A 19,645-nucleotide genomic window follows, 5' to 3' on the forward strand; every position below is an offset into this window, starting at 1 on the left:
ATCAGATGGGATTGACAGATGACATTGAAAAAGTACAAAGAAGGGCAGCTCATTTTGTATTATTGTGAAGTAGGGGAGATAGTGCCACAGACATGATATGTGAATTAGAGTGGTATTCATTAAAACAAAGGCATTTTTCTTTGCAATGGAATCTTCGCATGAAATTTCAATCACCAGTTTTCTCCTCCGATTGTGAAAATATTCTGTTGGCACCCACCTACATAAGGAGAAATGATTATCATGATAAAATAGGAGAAATCAGGGCTTGCATAGAAAAATTTAAGTGCTCATTTTTCCTGCGTGCCATTTGAGAGTGGAATGGTAGAGAGACAGCTTGAAGGTGGTTCATTGAACCCTCTGACAGGCACTTTATTGTGAATAGCAGAGTAATTACGTAGATGTAGACTACTTGGAGTTCTATGAATTTGGAAGGATGGTCTCCATAAAATGAGTTTGTTTATAAAACATTACTGCTTAGTGAAATATTTTAATCACACACAGAAGAAGCAAGCATAGGTCTGATGATATGTTAATTCTCTGGGTGCAAAGGCGTGGTGCAATTACCAAGTTTATGATTTTGGATGATTTTAATCCATTGTATTAGTTTTAATAGAAGAGAAAAAACTTGTCTTAATTTGGATTATCCAATGAACAAAGGTGTATCTGGAGAACAATGGTTTGTTTTGGCTCCAATACAATTAATTTATATCATTTATAGACAATAGAAATCAACTATACTAGATTAAAGACTGAATTTTTGATATCCTGTAAACTTGAAACATGCACTTTGTACTGTGTAACAACTCTCTAAGTACCCTGTCAATATCAAGCCATTAGCTACTTGTTAAGAAGTCACATAAACATTACTCTGATGCAATTAAGCACCACCAGCTTTACACTGTCAAGCGAAATTAACAAAGGTGTTGTGCCATTTCTAAAAGATCTGCATATTTTTGATTCCTGCTCCGAAGCGCCAGATCATAAGCAGTCATATTTTCATTGTCTTGTGCACTAGCATCAGCACCTGCATGAAGCAAAATGTGTGGAACTGATGATTTCATTAGGAGCCAATTGTCACTTGCAGCCACTAGAATGAGGGATGTCCTCCCTTTTGCATCTGTTTGATCCACAGGAGTTTGTAACTCCTCTAAAAAATATTTGATGACCGCACAATTTCCAGATAGAACTGCACGATGAAAGGCAGAGTACCCTTCATTATCAAAGGTGTCTACACTTTTCCCCATGTTCAATACCTGCTTCAACATTTCCACACTGGTTTCAGCTGCAACATGTAGCAGGGTTGTCTTGTGTTCAGGGTCCCACCAACAGTCCAATAGGTCCATCCCCATGGAAATCAGGTGCTCCAGTATCTGTTTACAGTGTAACACAAAGAATGAAAAAAATTAATTCTAGAAACAATAGGTTCATCTAGTTACAAATTTGTACATGTAGTATTGTTAAGAATATTGAAATGTGTAAATAAATAAAAAAGATATGACAAGTGATATTTTTAGTAATATTGAGTACAAGTTGAAAAATCTCCTTGATCAATTTCATTTGAAAACCAAATTTGAATCGCATACTATATTGACACTTTTAATATTGCCAATTAGTACAGAAATTCCACATTGTGTTGTTGGCCATACACAAATTTACTAAGCTAATCAGAGGAGATACTGACCATGTGATGCGCAATGCTGTAGCATGTGTGGTAGTACCCTCAAAAATGTGCATCGTATAGTGGTATTGATGGAGAGATTTACTGCTTAGTCTTAGACAAATGTACTGCAGAAAAATGACAGTGAGACTGAAGACATTGTATTTAATCTCAATGCTCCCAATCATGATAAAAAACTTCCAAACTATTAGCATGTGGTAATTTCTTCCCCTTGCAGTAGATGAGGAAATAGTAGCACCAACACACATTAACTTATTGAACACAACTTTAATTGCAAATATTGAAAACACAAAAACACAGAATTCAAACCAACCTGTGCATGAAAACAAAAATTAAGTTGAACCAAAGAGTCTGTTCATTCAAAGCACAAAGGTGCTGTATGAGTGGTTGATAGTCATCACAAGCATTTCATTTAGACATGGTGATGCCCACAGAGGTAAAATATATGGCATATAGGCACATGCCATCTATCTGATATACTAGCATCTATCTGATATACTAGCTGCTGAGCAGTTCAATGAAGTACATCTATTACATTCATCTTTTGCATTCTTACACTCCCATCTGAGTTATGGACTGCTACTATGGGATAATTACGTAGCCTCAAAATTAGTGTTTAAATCGCAAAATGAAGTTATCAGGTGCATTTCAGGGCTTAACCAGTGTGAATCACATAGAGATTATTTCAAACAACTAAATATAATAAAAGTACCTAGCCTGTAGCCTATATCCATAACTGTCTTGTTTTTGTTAAAGAAAACTTAAGTAAGTATAACCTGAGGACAATCCAACACCATAACAAAAGAAATGGGCATACAACTAATGTGCCATATGTCAGGCTGGAATAGACCCATAACAGTTACAAATATCTTGGTCTTGTCTACTTAAAAAAAAAAAAAAAAACTGGCTGAAAATGTCTGCACAGTATCAGTAAATAGATTTAAAACTAGTATTGTGAAATGGATGAAAAGTAAATTGTTTCACTCTTCTCAAGCATTTTTTAAGTGTGTGGTAAATGATTTTAATTTCATTAACATATAAATAAACAGCAGACTTTATTTTATAACCATTTTTATTTCATGTATCTATTTTATTACTGTCTAATATTTATTGTGAATTACCTTTTAATTACTGATCATCTTTGTCGTATATTTACCTATGTAGAGAATTTTTCTTGCAATTGCTCTAATCTGTAATCGTTTGTTGGTATGGTCATTTACTTAATTATACAGTGCATCTATCTTGTAGTTACTGACATATTCTGGCACCTGACAATGTACTTAAGGGGGAAGCATTTCTATTTCAGACAATTGAAACTCCAGGTAGGAATATCAACAATGTAGGAAACGATAGACTGCTAGATATTGCAAAGATGACACAGTAAAGTACAAGACACCATCACTTAGTTTTGAGCCACCACCTTTGCCAGAAAAAGAGAAACACGTGCCATTCATCCACACAAGCAAGCATAGCTCATGCATATGTAAATTCCAAATCCATCAGGTCAGGCCAGACTGCAACTATCATGTGGAATGGAAGCAGCAATCTGGAGGGGGCACAGAAGAGGAAGGGATAGCAGTGTAAGGGTGGGGGGGAAAAGGAGCACTGTCTGGAACAGTGTGCAGGGGCGAAAATTCCAACAGCTGCAGTGTCAGGAGGCTGTAGGGCAAGGAGGTGGGAAAAATGGAGGGAACATGGAGAGGAATGGGGAAAAATGAGTGGGTGCATTGGCAGAGGATGCAAACAAAGAGGGTGGGAGATGAGAATGGGGAGGAGGTGATAGGACAGAGTGGGTTGTAAGTGTTGGGTGGAGGGTGTGGGAACAGTGTGTTATCATAGGCTGAGGCTGGGGTAATTACAGGAGCAAAGAATGTGTTATAATGATAACTGACATCTGCAGAGTTCAGAAAAGCTGGAAGTGGAGGGGAGGATCCAGATGGCTTCGATAGTGAAGCAGCCATTGAAATCAAGAACGTTATGTTCAGTTGGATGTTGTGCCACAGGGTAGACTACTTCCCTCTTGGCCACAGTTTGATAGTGTCCTTTCATGTTGGTGGTCAGCTGCTTGGTAGTCATACCAACATAAAAAGCTGTGCAAGGATTTCAGCAGTCTGACAAATGACATGGCTGGTTTCACAGGTGGCCCAGCCTCTTATGGCATAGGATAAACCAGAGAAAGGACTGGAACAGGAAAAGCTGGGTGTGTGGATCAGCCAGGTATTGTTGCACCTGCATCTTCCACTTGGATGTTATGCTTCTGTCAAGGGGTTGGAACTGGGAGTGGCATAGGGGTGGACTAGTATGTCGCAGAGTTTTGATTGGCTATGGAACACCACTTTTGTATGGCTGGGAAGGGCCTCTCGTGACATCCCTCATTTCAGTGCATGATGATACTTAATCAAAGCCCTGGTGAAGGATATGGTTTAATTGTTCCAGTCTGGGGTGATATTGGGTGTTGAAGAAAACACTCCTTTATGGCTGGTTGTTTGGGGTGGTTGGAGGATTGGGGGTGCCAGGGGTGTCATGGGAGATCTGTCTGCACACTACATTTGAGGGATAGTCCTATCTGTGAAGGCCTTAATGAGACTGTCAGCATATTTGGTAAGAGTGTTCTTGTCACTGCCAATATGCTGTCCTCGGGTGGCTAGGATGTATGGGAGGGATTTTTTGGTGTGAAAGGGATGACAGCTGTGGAAATGCAGATACTGTTGGTGGTTGACAGGTTTAATGTGGTCGCAGGTACAGATAGTGCCCCCTAAGAAGGTGGAACTCTGGGTTGAGGAGGACCAGATGAAGTGGAAGGGAGAGAACATGTTGAGGTTGTGAAGGAATGACAATTGGGTGTCTTGGCCCTGAGTTCAGATCATGAGGATATCGTCAATGAACCTGAAGCAGACTAGGGGTTTGGCATTTTGGGAGGCAAAGGAAGGTCTCCTTTAGATGGTCCATAAACTGGTTGGCATACAAGGGTGCCATGCGGACCCATGGCTGTGCTGTGGATATGTTTGTATACATTCCCTTCAAAGGAGAAGTATTTGTGGGTTAGTATAAAGTTAGTAAGATGTATAATGAATGAGGTAGTGTGTTTGGAGTCTGAAGGATGTTTAGGAAGGTAGTATTCAATAGGGTTACAACCATGATCATTAGGGATGTAGATGTATAGGGATGTGGTGTCAACAGTGATGAGTAGGGATTCAGATTAGTTGAACTATAGGAATGGGATCACTCTGGTAGAGGTTATAGGTAAAAAGAGTCAGATAATTAGCAGTGTCCTACTGCCAGGTAGTCACTGCAATTCACAACAACAGTGGCAAAAGCTTTATGTACAGGTAGGATGGTTAGGTCAGGATTTGTTTTAAGGCTATGTATTGCACCAAACGAACCAGATCTTTCAGCGGGGCTTTAATTTCATATCACCATGCCCTGAAATAAGGGACATCTACAGAGTTCCTTCCTACCCCTCTTAAAGTGGAGTTCCATGGCCAACCCAACCTCCACAACATTCTAGTCCATCCATATGCCATGTCCAATCCCAAACCCCTGTTACAATTATCATATCCCTATGGAAGACGCAGGTGCAACAAGAACTGACCAATCCATGCACCCAGGTCTCCCTGTTCCAGTCCTTTAGTCCTGTCTTGGGTTTATCCCACCCCATCAGAGGCTAGGCCACCTGTGAAAGCAACCATGTCATTTGCCAGGTCTGCTGAAATCCTTGCACAGCTTTTTATATTGGTATGACTACCAACCAGCTGTCCACCAGCATGAAAGGCCACAATCAAACTGTGGCCAAGAGCAAAGTAGTCTACCCTGTGGCACAACATGCAGCTGAACATAACATTCTTGATTTCAATGGCTACTTCACTATCCAAGCCATCTGGATCTTCCCCTCCAACACCAGGTTTTCTGAACTTTGCAGATGTCAGTTATCATTACAACACAGTCTCTGTTCTCGTAATTATTCCAGCCTCAGCCTGTGGTAAAACATTGTTCCCACACCCTCCACCCAACAGTTTTGACCTGCTGTGTCCTATCACCACCTCCCTCTTCTCATCTCTCGCCCCCTTCATTTGCCAACTTCTGCCAATGCACTTACAAATCTTTCCCCACTTCTCTCCTTTTTCACCCCACTTTGCCCACCTCTCTGCCCCACAACCTCCTGATGCTGTGCCTGTTGGCATTATAGTTCCTGCACACTCTGCCAGAGAAACTCCTCACTCCCCCCATCCGCACATTGCTATTCCTTCCCCTTCTGTGCCCCCTCCAGATTACTGCTTCCATCCCACAAAATAGTTACATTCTGGCCAGAACTGACGGATTTGGCAGTCATGTGTGTGTGTGAGCATGTTTTCTTGGGTGAATGAATGGTGTGTGATTCTCTTTTGCTGACAAATGTTGTGGTTGTAAGCTTATATGTGAGTGTCTTTTAATTGTGCCAATCTGCAACTTAATGTGTTACCTTTCAAGCATTTGTATTTTGTATTTACCTGTAAAAACATTTCATTCAGATACAAAAAGTGGGATGAGAGATTAATTTGTATCAGAAAAATAACAAGTTTGCCACCTGGTTGTGTTATAGGCCTTATCCACACAAATCAGTACAAATCTTAAAACACCTCAATTTTATGGAGTAGTATAGTGACACTAGCGTGCAATATAACTTGTTCAAAGTCTTTAATGACCAGAGCACTGACATAATGTAAAACCTCTTCGTATTTCTTTAACTTGGTAATTTTTTTTGGTGCTGTTTAGAGTTTGTAAGATATCCCAAAATAATGACAAAACTGTGGTCTTAGTAAAATAATCCAAGACATCATTTACATTGTAAATTAAGTTTTTGTGTGACCTTTCCATTAGTCAAAGCCGTGCACTATCTTCTCACACATTATTACACACCAACATAACCTTTACCAGAAAAAAAACTGCCTGAATGCTTAAATGCAGATTGTGGAGAAATGCAGGAACCAACAACCCTACTCCTTTTATTTACATTGAAAGATAGGTTGAAGAAAGGCAAACTCACAGTCATAGAATTTGTAATTTTAGAAAAAAAAAACGCTTGACAATATTGAATGAAATACAGTCTTTTTAATCTCAAGTCATGATAGATAAAAATAATGTGTGGTGTTGGTAGGTCACATCAACCATTTAAAGCATGATCTTTGAACTCTAACTGCTCTGATGAGCTGCCATGTTAATGTTCCAGTCAGCCTTTGTACCTTGTACAGTGTACACGCGTATCTTTCTTTGTGCGGAAATATATGTATGTATAAATATTTATGGGAACAGTTTGTTGCAGATACAGTTATCCGTATTCCCATTTCCCATATTGGTGACGCCAAAGTTTCTACGTCTTCTGTGACTTCTGCGCCGGCTGTGTGGAATCAACAGGTTTTATGTTTGTCGCCATGGCTGCCTCACCCAACATTTTATACGAGGATTTGGAGGCCCAGATACTACTACCAGGCCACTCCTATCCCCTGCCAACAGTTGTTTTGCTGCTAATGGACAGTGATTTGTGATCTCCGACAAAGTTAACCTCAAACTTTGCAGTTCTACAATGGCCAACTGTTACGCTGTTACCTCAAACAATGGACTCAGGTTTCATGTCGCCAGACTGTGCACGCCAACATGTGGAAGGTGAAGTGGACGATTTCCAGAATCGTGTAATGTTTGATCACTCGTGTAGTGTTCAAAGAGACCCAAATTCACACACGTGCTTTGATCCACTACGAGCTGCAACCTCGGATACAGTAGTGTCGTGTGCAATGCCGCCATTCGTGCAAAATGCACACACAGTTAACTGCTATCAAGCTATGCCAGCTTTGCCTTTCTCACAATTTAGTAATGGAAATTTTTATACACTTCTGGAAATTGAAATAAGAACACTGTGAATTCATTGTCCCAAGAAGGGGAAACTTTATTGACACATTCCTGGGGTCAGATACATCACATGATCACACTGACAGAACCACAGGCACATAGACACAGGCAACAGAGCATGCACAATGTCGGCACTAGTACAGTGTATATCCACCTTTCGCAGCTATGCAGGCTGCTATTCTCCCATGGAGACGATCGTAGAGATGCTGGATGTAGTCCTGTGGAACGCCATTTCCACCTGGCGCCTCAGTTGGACCAGCGTTCGTGCTGGACGTGCAGACCGCGTGAGACGACGCTTCATCCAGTCCCAAACATGCTCAATGGTGGACAGATCCGGAGATCTTGCTGGCCAGGGTAGTTGACTTACACCTTCTAGAGCACGTTGGGTGGCACGGGATACATGCGGACGTGCATTGTCCTGTTGGAACAGCAAGTTCCCTTGCCGCTCTAGGAATGGTAGAATGATGGGTTCGATGACGGTTTGGATGTACCGTGCACTATTCAGTGTCCCCTCGACGATCACCAGAGGTGTACGGCCAGTGTAGGAGATCGCTCCCCACACCATGATGCTCGGTGTTGGCCCTGTGTGCCTCGGTCGTATGCAGTCCTGATTGTGGCGCTCACCTGCACGGCGCCAAACACGCATACGACCATCATTGGCACCAAGGCAGAAGCGACTCTCATCGCTGAAGACGACACGTCTCCATTCGTCCCTCCATTCACGCCTGTCGCGACACCACTGGAGGCGGGCTGCACGATGTTGGAGCGTGAGCAGAAGACGGCCTAACGGTGTGCGGGACCGTAGCCCAGCTTCATGGAGACGGTTGCGAATGGTCCTCGCCGATACCCCAGGAGCAACAGTGTCCCTAATTTGCTGGGAAGTGGCGGTGCGGTCCCCTACGGCACTGCGTAGGATCCTACGGTCTTGGCGTGCATCCGTGTGTCGCTGCGGTCCGGTCCCAGGTCGACGGGCACGTGCACCTTCCGCCGACCACTGGCGACAACATCGATGTACTGTGGAGACCTCACGCCCCACATGTTGAGCAATTCGGCGGTACGTTCACCCGGCCTCCCACATGCCCACTATACGCCCTCGCTCAAAGTCCGTCAACTGCACATACGGATCACATCCACGCTGTCGCGGCATGCTACCAGTGTTAAAGACTGCAATGGAGCTCCGTATGCCACGGCAAACTGGCTGACACTGACGGCGGCAGTGCACAAATGCTGCGCAGCTAGCGCCATTCGATGGCCAACACCGTGGTTCCTGGTGTGTCCGCTGTGCCGTGCGTGTGATCATTGCTTGTGCAGCCCTCCCGTAGTGTCCGGAGCAAGTATGGTGGGTCTGACACACCGGTGTCAATGTGTTCTTTTTTCCATTTCCAGGAGAGGTACATCAAGTTCGCCAGGCTCAACCACTACATCTGTCACCCAGTTTCTCGACCACATGGGCTCGAGCTCACCCAGCAGCACTTCGCCTTCCAGGAACAATGTGACTGCTAGCAGGTTTCACCAGTGTTTTATGGTCCTACCTCACAGGGCGCATTTCCAATGTGCACAGAAAACTCTCACTTTTGACATACCTAGTATGTCCCCCCCCCCCCCCCCCCCCCCGCACTCACGAGCGCCATATTACCGCTTGCTCCTTCTGCAGTACCGTCTGTGCCTGCCACGCCAGCCTTCCACGTCATTTCCGAGATGGACAATTTAAGTACTGTGCCTTTAACCTCTGGTCCAGTTTATGGGCCTACCTCAAGTGCTGCTCACCCGTTAATTCCCATGGTACCAATTGTGCCTGCCGCGTCACACTTACATGATTCATCTGGGACATTGCAACCGGCTGTTGTTTGGGACGTGTTTGATAGTAACGTGCCCACGCCAGTAGTGCTGGGTTACAGAACAGCCTATCCTACCACAGGACAACAGGCCTTCCAAGATACGCCGTAGCCACCCCCCCTCCCCCCCCCCACCCCAACCCCCGCTCCTTTCCCTTTCCCCCTGGTTGTCTGCTAAAGCTACCTCCTTTATATGAGGAATACCCCGTTTCATGGTTTGCACTTGTGGAGCACGTTTTCAAGTTACATCAGGTGACTAACGATGACTCTAAATTCCTATGTCTCGTCATGCACCTCCATGACCACTCAGATTTAATTTGTGACCTCCTCCTTTCGCCACCGCTACCACCAAAATACGAGTTCACCAAGAAGACAATATTGTACCAACTCACCCGCTCAGGACAGGAATTAATAATCTAGATCCTGTTCAAGGAACAGCCGGCGGACCGCACTCTGTCACAACTCTGGTGCCGCCTTTTTCTACTTGTGAATAAACACATGATGCCGGACGTTACCCAGTGCGTGGTATGGTCTGCCAAGTTACCTACTGACCTGCAGATAGACCTGCTACCACACTCCTTCGAGTCTATCGGCTCTCACCTTCGCATCACAAATCAGCTGTTTGCACTACTGTGACAAAAGCAACCAGCACACCTCTCACCGCTGGTTGGCACTACGACGCCTGTTTACTGGCTGTCTGCTGGCAGAGGCAGGGCTCGTTCCACCTCCACATCATCTACACCCACTGGGTAATACTTGTTTGCTCTCTCCTTTTTCCGAGCACTCAAGAATTGCACATCCACCATACGTCCCAGTTTACATTCTCGAAAGACAACGAGGAGAAACCTCCTCCACTGTCACAATCACCGTCACCTCCACATCCGGCTCACCCATACTGTTGGTGCCGCAAGATTTTCGGGGATGAGGCCAAGAACTGTAGATTACCTTGCCAGCATCCAAACACCGAGCACAGGATCTAAAAGATGTCAAGTCCTGCTGGGAACTTCACAGGTGTCCTCAAACATGGCACTCCGTCCACTCATCCTCTTGGCCAAGCGGTCATTTGTACAGGACCGACATTATGTTGTGGCTTGTTTTCCTTGCCAACACAGGTGCTGATATGACCATCATACCTACATCGTTGGCTCCTCCTGTTTTTTCACCAACGAAGTCGCTTTTACGCGCTGCCAACGAATCAACATTACAAACTGTCGGCTCTGCTAAAGTTAAGGTGCATCTATATCTTTCTCTACATTTCCCGTGGACCTTTTACATTGCCGACATTCACAAACCAATTCTCAGTATGGATTTATTGTCCCATTACGAACTCTCCTTGAACATACGAACATAGTCCAAGGCTCAGTGCTACACCACCCTTCGGACATTCAGATACCATGCTCAGGCACTTATGCTCATCATTCCGTTTCTGTCGCAACATGTGATTTGGTTCATGAGTGCTCCATCCTTGTTGACAAAATTGTGACCTGCATCATTAATCTACTGTCAGAGTATGATGCAGTGGTGCAATTCTGTCGACAAAATGACAAGTTGAAACAACATATTACTCACACTTTCGACGAGCTCACTGTGGCTCATACCTCGCTGCTGCAACTGCAATACACAGTTCCTTCACCTGATCAACCTTCATCAGCAGACACCAGCAAGGACGCTCAACAGGTTAGTTCAAAAATGTTCATTGCATGTGATGATTCGCGTTCAGTGATCTCTGCACCCACCACACACCCGCTATGTGCAGTGCCATGTGTTTCAAATGGTGTTTCTAATGACAGTCGCATGCATGATGTAAACATGCCCACCATGCAGGCAGCTGCCCCACTTGTTGGTAAACATTCCCCCTCTCTCATGTGCCAACCATGTGATTCGGTGGCCATCGCCATTCCCCACGTGACGCCAATGCCTCTCTCGCCCGTGACAGTTACCCAAGCAAAGCTAACAACAGACAGTCAATGCGTGCCCCGATTCTCTCTGTGCTGCGAGCACAACTGACCTCTCCAAACAAGCGCATGCCGCACTTACATTATAGGCATGTGACTTTCGTGCTGCCTTTTCTCACTCACGCTAATGGCTACACCTCATTGCGCCCCACCCGTCCCAAAAGTTCATGTCAGGACATTACTCAGCCTCGTGTGCAGTTCTCAGTCTCTTCTGTCACTGACGGAATGACACACAAGATAATTACCACTGCTGGCCCTCCTATTGGGCACAAGGTTAGATGCCTCAACTCCATTATGTTGTGCATGGCCTGGTTTTACTCCTTCATTTCTTCTCTAAAAAACTGTCTACAGCACAAAAGAAATATTCTGCTTTTGATAGAAAACTTCTGTGGTCTCTGAAGTCGTCAAACACTTTCACACTGACATTGAGGGTCATTCTTTCTTCACCCTTACTGACCACAAACCACTGGTGGACTCTTCTGCAACCCTCCCGAGGACCTACCCCCTTGGTGTTTCCGCTACTTTGACCTGGTCTCTCAATTCACTACGACATGCACTACATCAAAGGCATGAAAAACATCCCCACTGATTTCTTTTCGGGGATCAATACTGTCTCACACATCATCAATTTATCTGACCTCACCACTCTCCAGGCCTCTAACAAGAAATCTCATGCTCTTCTCATGGATCCTCCAACATTGCTTGTGTTTACCAAAGCCAAGTTCCCCGGCGTTTCAGAAAAAGTGTGATGTGACTCTTCTACCATCACTCTGTGGCCATTGCTCCCTTCCATGTTGCACCGACAAGCCTTCGACACCTTGCATAACCTCGCCCACCCTGGCATTCGCACCGTCACACGCCTCATCATCGAGCATTTCGTTTGAAAAAAGGTTAAGCAGGACTGTCAAACCTGGACATGCAGCTGCAATTCCTGCCAACGCAACAAAATTGGACATCACATCTCTGCCCCCCTTGGTGAGTTTGACATTCCGCAAGGACGTTTTTGTGATGTACATATCAACCTTATTGGCCCTCTGCCACCGTCAGAGGGCCATAGATATATCTTCTCCACAATCGACCGCATTCATGTTGGGTAGAAGCTGTTCCTTTACCCAGCATCACAGCAGAAACCTTGGCCAAGGGATTTGTCTCATCACGGATCTCTAGGTTCAGTTGCCTGTCCACTATCACCACCGACCAGGGTCGACAGTTCGAGTCTGCACTTTTCATGATTCTATGTAACTTTTGCAGTATTAAAAAAGTTTTTAAACAGTCTACCACCTGCAAAGCAATGGTTTAGTGGAACAAAGGCACCGCACCCTTAAAATAGCACTCAGTTGCCATGACTGCCTCTGGTCTGAGGCACTTCCTTGTGTGATACTCGGTCTTCATTCGACCTTTACACCTGACTTACTTGGAACCATCTCCAAATTCATTTTCAGCAAGAACCCGGTTCTACCTGGGAAACTTATCCTGCCTCAAGTACCCGAGGATTTCCCCACCTCCCCAGACTTTATTATACTAATAATGCACACCCACTTTAGACACGCACGGCTACACCCACATGTCAGTCATTCCACACTGCACACTTATGCCAACCGCACTCAACACATGCACCCACATTATGCTCAGGGACGATTCTTACAGACAACCCCTGCAATCCCCGTACCTCGGCCCCTTGGAAGTACTCTGGAAGGGTGTGGCAACATTGACATTACGGTTAAAGATAGCCCACAGACCGTTTCGCTACACAGGATAAAGCCTGCTTTCATGGACCCTGATGCCCCTCTGCTGTTCCAGTCGGACCGCCTGGACAAATTTTCCATTGCTGAGCCCGATAATGAGTTAGCTCATCCCATGGTAGGGTCTTCTCCATCTGATGATTCATCACTTCAAATCGTGGGTTTTCCAAGCATGTCATCATCAACCCCATGCACAGGTTTTGATGATGTTTCATTTAGTGGAGATACTTGCTCCTCCGACTTTCAACTTGTGCTGCAATGTACCACCCAACCACATTGACGACATGTCGATTGTCGCTTTCAACGACAGTGTGCTTGTGCTCCTTACAGACACTGCAGACTCGACATTCAGCAAGGAACTAGATGTCAAGATAGTGCATAGCCTGTCCCTCCACCGAGTGTGTTATCCATCAAGAGCTTGTGCATTCATCTCCTTGGACAGCTTGATCTGCATTAGGGGCAGGCATGCTCCCATGCTGCACCCCTCCCCACACCTCTACTCCCGGGCCAGCTGACGCATCGTCCACCCCCGCTGGTTGTCTGATTATGATGTGGACCTGCAGCCCATCACCGCGCCTTTGCATACTGTCCTGAGATGCAGCTGCAGTCATGCACTTGCCCACCGAAGGCCGACGCTCACACGACCTCCCCTCAAGCCCTCACAGGTCACTGCAATCTGTACTGCAGGGGTGGGGGGGGGGGGGGGGGGGGGGGGGGGGGAGCTGTGTGGCATTAATAGGTCACATCGTCCAGGTAAAGCATGATCTTGGGACCCTAACTGCTCTGACAAGCTGCCATGTTAATGTTCCAGTCAGCCTTTGTACCTTGTACAGTGTACACATATATCTTTCTTTGTGCTGAAATATATGTATGTATAAACATTTATGGGAACAGTTTGTTGCGTATACAGTTATCCATATTTCTGTTTCCCATAAGAGCAACAAAAGGTTGTCTAAATGAATAAATAAAAGCTTCACTGTCTGCTGATGTAACAAGAATTTTTTCAGAAATACCAAATAGAAGGTGAACTGAATTGAATGAGTAGTTGTCTTGAAAGGAGGTTATAAAAAGGGACACAAATAAAACAAGAATAAAGGTGTGTGATTGAATTATGGAATGTGATGCTGGGGAGGGGGGATGTGAGTGGTTTAGAAAATTAGGAACTGAAAGTTGTACACAGAGATTTGAGTCCACACAAAGGCTTACCAGCAATCAGTCTTCCCACACACCATCTGTGATTGGAACAAAGAAATAAGGAAAGTGACAGTGATATAAAAAGTACCTCCCCCCCCCCCCCAAACCATATATAATAAGGTGACTTGTGTAATATAGATTACAGATGCAAATATAGAGTATAAAAATAAATATAAGAATAAGCATGTGGCTCCATAAACTTTTCCAGTGCAGTGTAATAATTTGTTGAATTCATTTCGGATCTCCAGCTGGAACATCTCATCATTTGGACACAATATTTCAGCAGTCTACTTGGCTGCCATCTTCAGGTGAGTAGGCCATCACACTATCTCACCGGAACAGAAATCAAACATGCCATAGCAGCTCCTTGATACACTGACTGTGGGTGCACCACATATGCACAAAAATAACTGTGCTCTAGCAATAAGCACAACATCACACCTATGGTGAAAGCTCGCAGGAATGATAAATCGGTATCAAACACTACTGACAGTTTTTGAAGACCAAGACAAGGACCATTGTTTCTTAATGTCAAACAGAACAGGCGTCCAACTCTAACTTAAAGGATACCCCTTATCTCTGTTTATAACATTGCCAGATAGCCATATTTCAATGGCTTCTTTCACTACACAGTTACAATACCGTGATGCAGGGGCAACCACTTGTGTCTCATAGTACAATATTTTGTGTCCTTCTGTAATACAATGTTCCACCACTGCAGATTTTTCTGGCTAAAATAAACACATGTGGTGATGATGCTCCACACAACCATCCTGGACTGTACGAATTGTTTGTCCAATATAGACTTGCCCACAGTGGCAGGGAATGGAATATGCTTTTAGTATTAAATTTCTTTAAAATTCTACCTATTTTTCAACATGTGCTCTCCGCAAAAGGTAGGAAAGCTACCGATTTGCTTGTATCTTCTGTTGGTTCCTGCAAAGGTAAAATCTTGGAGCCTGATGGATATGATGGTCAGTGTAACCATTCTGCTTGAACACAGCTTTTAGACAGTCCAGTTCAAGTGTCAAACTATCTGCATCTGAGATGGCGTAAGCTCTTTTTACCAATGTAAATAGGACCCCTTTGCATTGGTACGATGGATGACAACTTGATGCATGAAGATATCAGTCCACATACATGAGCTTACGATAAACACTATGTCCTAATGTCCCCTCATTCCTCCCATAGACCAAGACATCTAAAAATGGAAGTTTTCCATCCTTTTCAACTTCCATCATGGACTTCATATTGGGATGCAGGCAATTAAAATGATCTAGGAAATAATCTAGACATCCCTCCCATGTGGCCATACTACAAATGTATGACATTTCTCCAGAAGCAAGTTGGTTTTAAGAATGCGATCTTCAGCGGCATGTCATCAAAATCTTCTGTAAACAAATTGGTGACTATGGGGGATAATGGACTCCCTACCCTTTTTTTTTGGGGATAGTCTATATTAGACAAACAATTTGCATGGTCCAGGATCATTGCGTGGAGCATCATCGCCACATGCATTTATTTCAGCCAGAAAAAGCTGTGGTTCTGGAACATTGTCTTACGGAAGGACATAAAATGTTGTACGATGAGACACTAGTGGTTGCTCTTGCGTCGCCGTGTTGGGCTGTGTAGTGAAAGAAGCCATTGAAATATGGATGTCGTACAGTGTTATAAACAGAGATAAGGGGTATCCTTTAAGTAAGAGTTGGAACCCTGTGCTGTCTGACATTAAGAAATGACAGTCATTGTCTCAGTCTTCAAAAACGGTCAATAGTGTTTGATATTGATTTATCATTTTCACGAGCTTTAACCAGTGGTGCACTGTTGTGCCTGTTGCTTGAGTGCAGTTATTTTTGTGCATACTTGGTGGACCCACGGTCAGTGTATAAAGGAGTCACTGTGGCATGTTTGATTTCTCTTCTGTTGAGATAGTGTGATGGCCTACTCCCCTGAAGATGGTGGCCAGGTGGACTGCTGACATATTGTGTCCATATGATGAGATGTTCTGGCTAGAGACCCAATATTAATACAACATAAGAATAAGCAATCAGTCATCTATATTTCATTAATGCATGGCACACATAAACTCATAATAATGCAGCTTATTTCAGTAGCATTCGACCTACCGTTCTTTTACCCATTTAAGTACATACACACAAAAACAGATCTACATAAGTGAAGCCACATTGTTACTAAATGTTTGAGTGGTTGACCAGGGAGGTTCAGTGTTGTGGAGAGAGAAAATAGCTTGACCATGTGCAGGGCATCGTAAGTAATGGGAGACAGGGAAGGGCAGAAGGGCACTCTCAGTGACAGTCCAGAATGATGACTGAACAAGACAACGCACGTGTGTGTGTGTGTGTGTGTGTGTTTGTGTGTGTGTGTGTGTGTGTGTGTGTTGTGTGTGTGTGCGCGCACGCGCGCGCCCATTTGCACGTGTGATTGTGTGTGTATTTAACCTGGAAAACTAGCTGTAAGTCAAACACCATTACATCAGTCAGGCAAAAGATACCAGCTGCCGATCCTCATTTTTTTATTACAATTTCTATCATGAACTTTACAATTTCATAAAATATGAATTTAACATCTGACATATTATGAATGCTTCACAAAACAAATATCATATGAAAACAATGAAAATGAAACATAGTCTTGTGGAATCACTGTTGCAGGACTGTACTGCCTTGTTTCAAAAAGCAGCTCTATGGTAACACAAGATACATATATATAATTTGTATTAGCATACCTTATTATCCCCTGCTGCAACAGCCAAATGGATTGCTCTAACATGATACTCCCTCTGAGCAGGTAAGAAATCTGCTCCCGCAACCAGCAGTAGCTTCATTGCCTGCATCAGAGAGCCAAGTTACATTTTTATTCCTTTTCATCATAAGAATTGTATGGGCTGATTACATATTAGTTTTTAAAGGATAATAAATTTTTGCTTCGGATATAAAACCACTGTGTACATTATACAGCTGATTTTTGCTATGGTTTCTGTATGCTTAATTAGAATGTACATTTCTGTGCCTGCAGCCTGTCATGAGGGAATATGTAACAAATCCAGGTATGGATTCATGTACACATTATGTTTCATAGATCCCACCATAAAAGTTTCCCTTCATGGATGTGGAGCAATAACAGTTATACAGTAACATGTAGAAGTAACTACTCAAGCTACTTCTGTGAAGTGTCTTAACAACAAATTATGATTAATGATAATCTACTCACACTGAAAATTGGGAAATCACTTGTAGCTTATCTTATATATGTTAGTGTATGTATATCCAGACATAAACAGCTACTGCTCCTCCTCTTAAACTGCACAGTTGCTGTTTTTCTCTCATACTTTAAACAAAGCATTTATGAAACTTCATACAGAACACTATCAGCTGCCTATATACCGGCAAAGCTAAGATCATTTTAATAAAAGCATTACAGTAAAGCAGGACTTACAATCCTGTGTTTCAATATTCTGATAAACTGCAGGAGGAGTGGCTAATAAAGCATTCTTTCACTTTCTTTTTGAATAGTTGATGATTTTCAATTTTTTCCCTGGTGTCTACTACCAACCTGTCACAGACTATTGCACTTGATTATGAAACTCCTTTCTGAACTTTACATGAGGGTGCATAATCAAATTACTGTGGTTGTGAATTACACAATTCATCCTAAATTTACTCTTATTATTAACCACAAATACTAATAAGAAAAAAATGATTTGGCACACAAGTGTAAGATTTCTGAGGACCTAGAAAATTTTTCCAAAGGTTGTTTGTGTGTCAACTGTACATAATGTCAAGTGTACACAATTCTGATAAACAAATACATTTTTCCAGTCAGCTGGTCTGAAAAAGATTTTTAAGCACAAAAGATTCAGGGATACATGTAACCTGTGAACCAGCTGTCAGCTTGTTCCACTACTCTCCTATCAGTTTGTAAGCATCCAGTCTGTACTACTTCTCAACATGGAGACACAAAGACAAAAAGCATTGGCTTAATTAAGTTTGAAGCCTCCTGTGGTCAAATGTACATAGACAACAATGTGATTTCTACAGTAGTGCATGTGAAGCACCTGATCTGAATACTGCTGGTGACAACCACAAACAGAAATTTCAAACTGAAAGTTTTGTGATTGTCCCAGACAATAAATGATTTTCAAAATACCATTTATTGTAGTTATTTGAAGTTGTAGATGAAATATGGGAATGATGTGGATTGCATTTATGAAAATATTCCCTTAAATCAAACTGTTAAATTATTGCCTAAGGTACTGAGGATGCAGCGTGAGCAGCTTTTAATTAATTATTTAGGCTAGAATCATCATAGAAACTAGTATATAAAAACGTGAAAAGTGCCAGATCTTTAGCTTTCAGCTTCTTCACCTCACCACATTAGTTGTGTGGCAGTAGTTATTATAGTTGTGAAGATATGAGAGTTTGTCATGGTCTCCATCACATTGTAGTGATCACCAAGATCTCTTGTCTCTTTTATATTAATCTATTTTTCAAGAGAAAAAATCAAGGTCACTGCATAATGTTTTTGAGCTTTCACAAATATTCTTGAACATTTACAAATAACATTTTGGGTATACTAGAATACTCTTGAATGATCTAACATACAAACTGGAAATTACACATATTACATTGATCCACAATCTGGTGAAATCACCTTAACTGATGAGTTGAGCAACATGGTAAAAACAGAGGAACGACTCACTGAAAAAATTTATCTGCTTATAGAGCAAAACTACCTAAATGAAGAACAGTTGTGTGAGCAAATAATTTTAGTGAGAAACATACTCATGAATACTGGAATTCTGTAATTAAAGAGGCTGTAGAAATAAGAATGTTTGAGAAGAACTTGATCCGTGATAGCTTATATAATCTTAGCAGTGCATGGAAGTGAGCTCTTGGAGTGGAGAAAATACAGAGATATTCATCACAATGTGCACGCTACTACAGGAGTGGGGCATCAGCATCACAGCTGTTGACACCATTTTCAACAACATTATGCAATTTCCAACCAATTGGAACCCATCTACAGGCTACATAAGGCAACCACAGCAGCAGCTTTGATGGTCAGTTGCTTCTGATCAAGACAATGGAGGTAATCATCAAAAGCTTAAGGTTTTAACTTGAACTGACACAGGAAGAAGTCCAAGTAAGTTTTGTACAACAGTGCCATCATGATAGACTTTGTTCTGAAAAATTATGTCTTTTAACAAATAAATCATTAAGTACAAAACATGATACCACAGGAAGAAAAGTATTTAAATCCACTGAACCAAGACAAAGCTTAACTTTCCAGAAGAATTTCTAATGTCACTTAATGTTCTTAGTAGGCCATCACAAAAGC

The 19,645-nt window shown here is 42.9% G+C and overlaps 1 protein-coding gene across 1 annotated transcript in view; it reads right to left on the reverse strand.

Annotated features, from left to right (window-relative positions):
* Positions 1 to 773: 773 nt before the first annotated feature.
* Positions 774 to 19,645, reverse strand: part of LOC126281081 (serine/threonine-protein phosphatase 6 regulatory ankyrin repeat subunit B-like) — a 243,704-nt gene continuing 224,832 nt past the window's right edge. The window contains exons 16-17 of the mRNA XM_049979814.1: positions 17,034 to 17,135; positions 774 to 1,370 (exon numbers count right to left, since the gene is read on the reverse strand). Coding sequence (XP_049835771.1) covers positions 912 to 1,370; positions 17,034 to 17,135 — 561 coding nt within the window. The 3' untranslated portion in view covers positions 774 to 911. The remainder of the gene's footprint in view (positions 1,371 to 17,033; positions 17,136 to 19,645) is intronic.

Source organism: Schistocerca gregaria, chromosome 1, assembly GCF_023897955.1.
Source record: "Schistocerca gregaria isolate iqSchGreg1 chromosome 1, iqSchGreg1.2, whole genome shotgun sequence".
NCBI classification, from domain to species: Eukaryota; Metazoa; Arthropoda; class Insecta; order Orthoptera; family Acrididae; genus Schistocerca; species Schistocerca gregaria.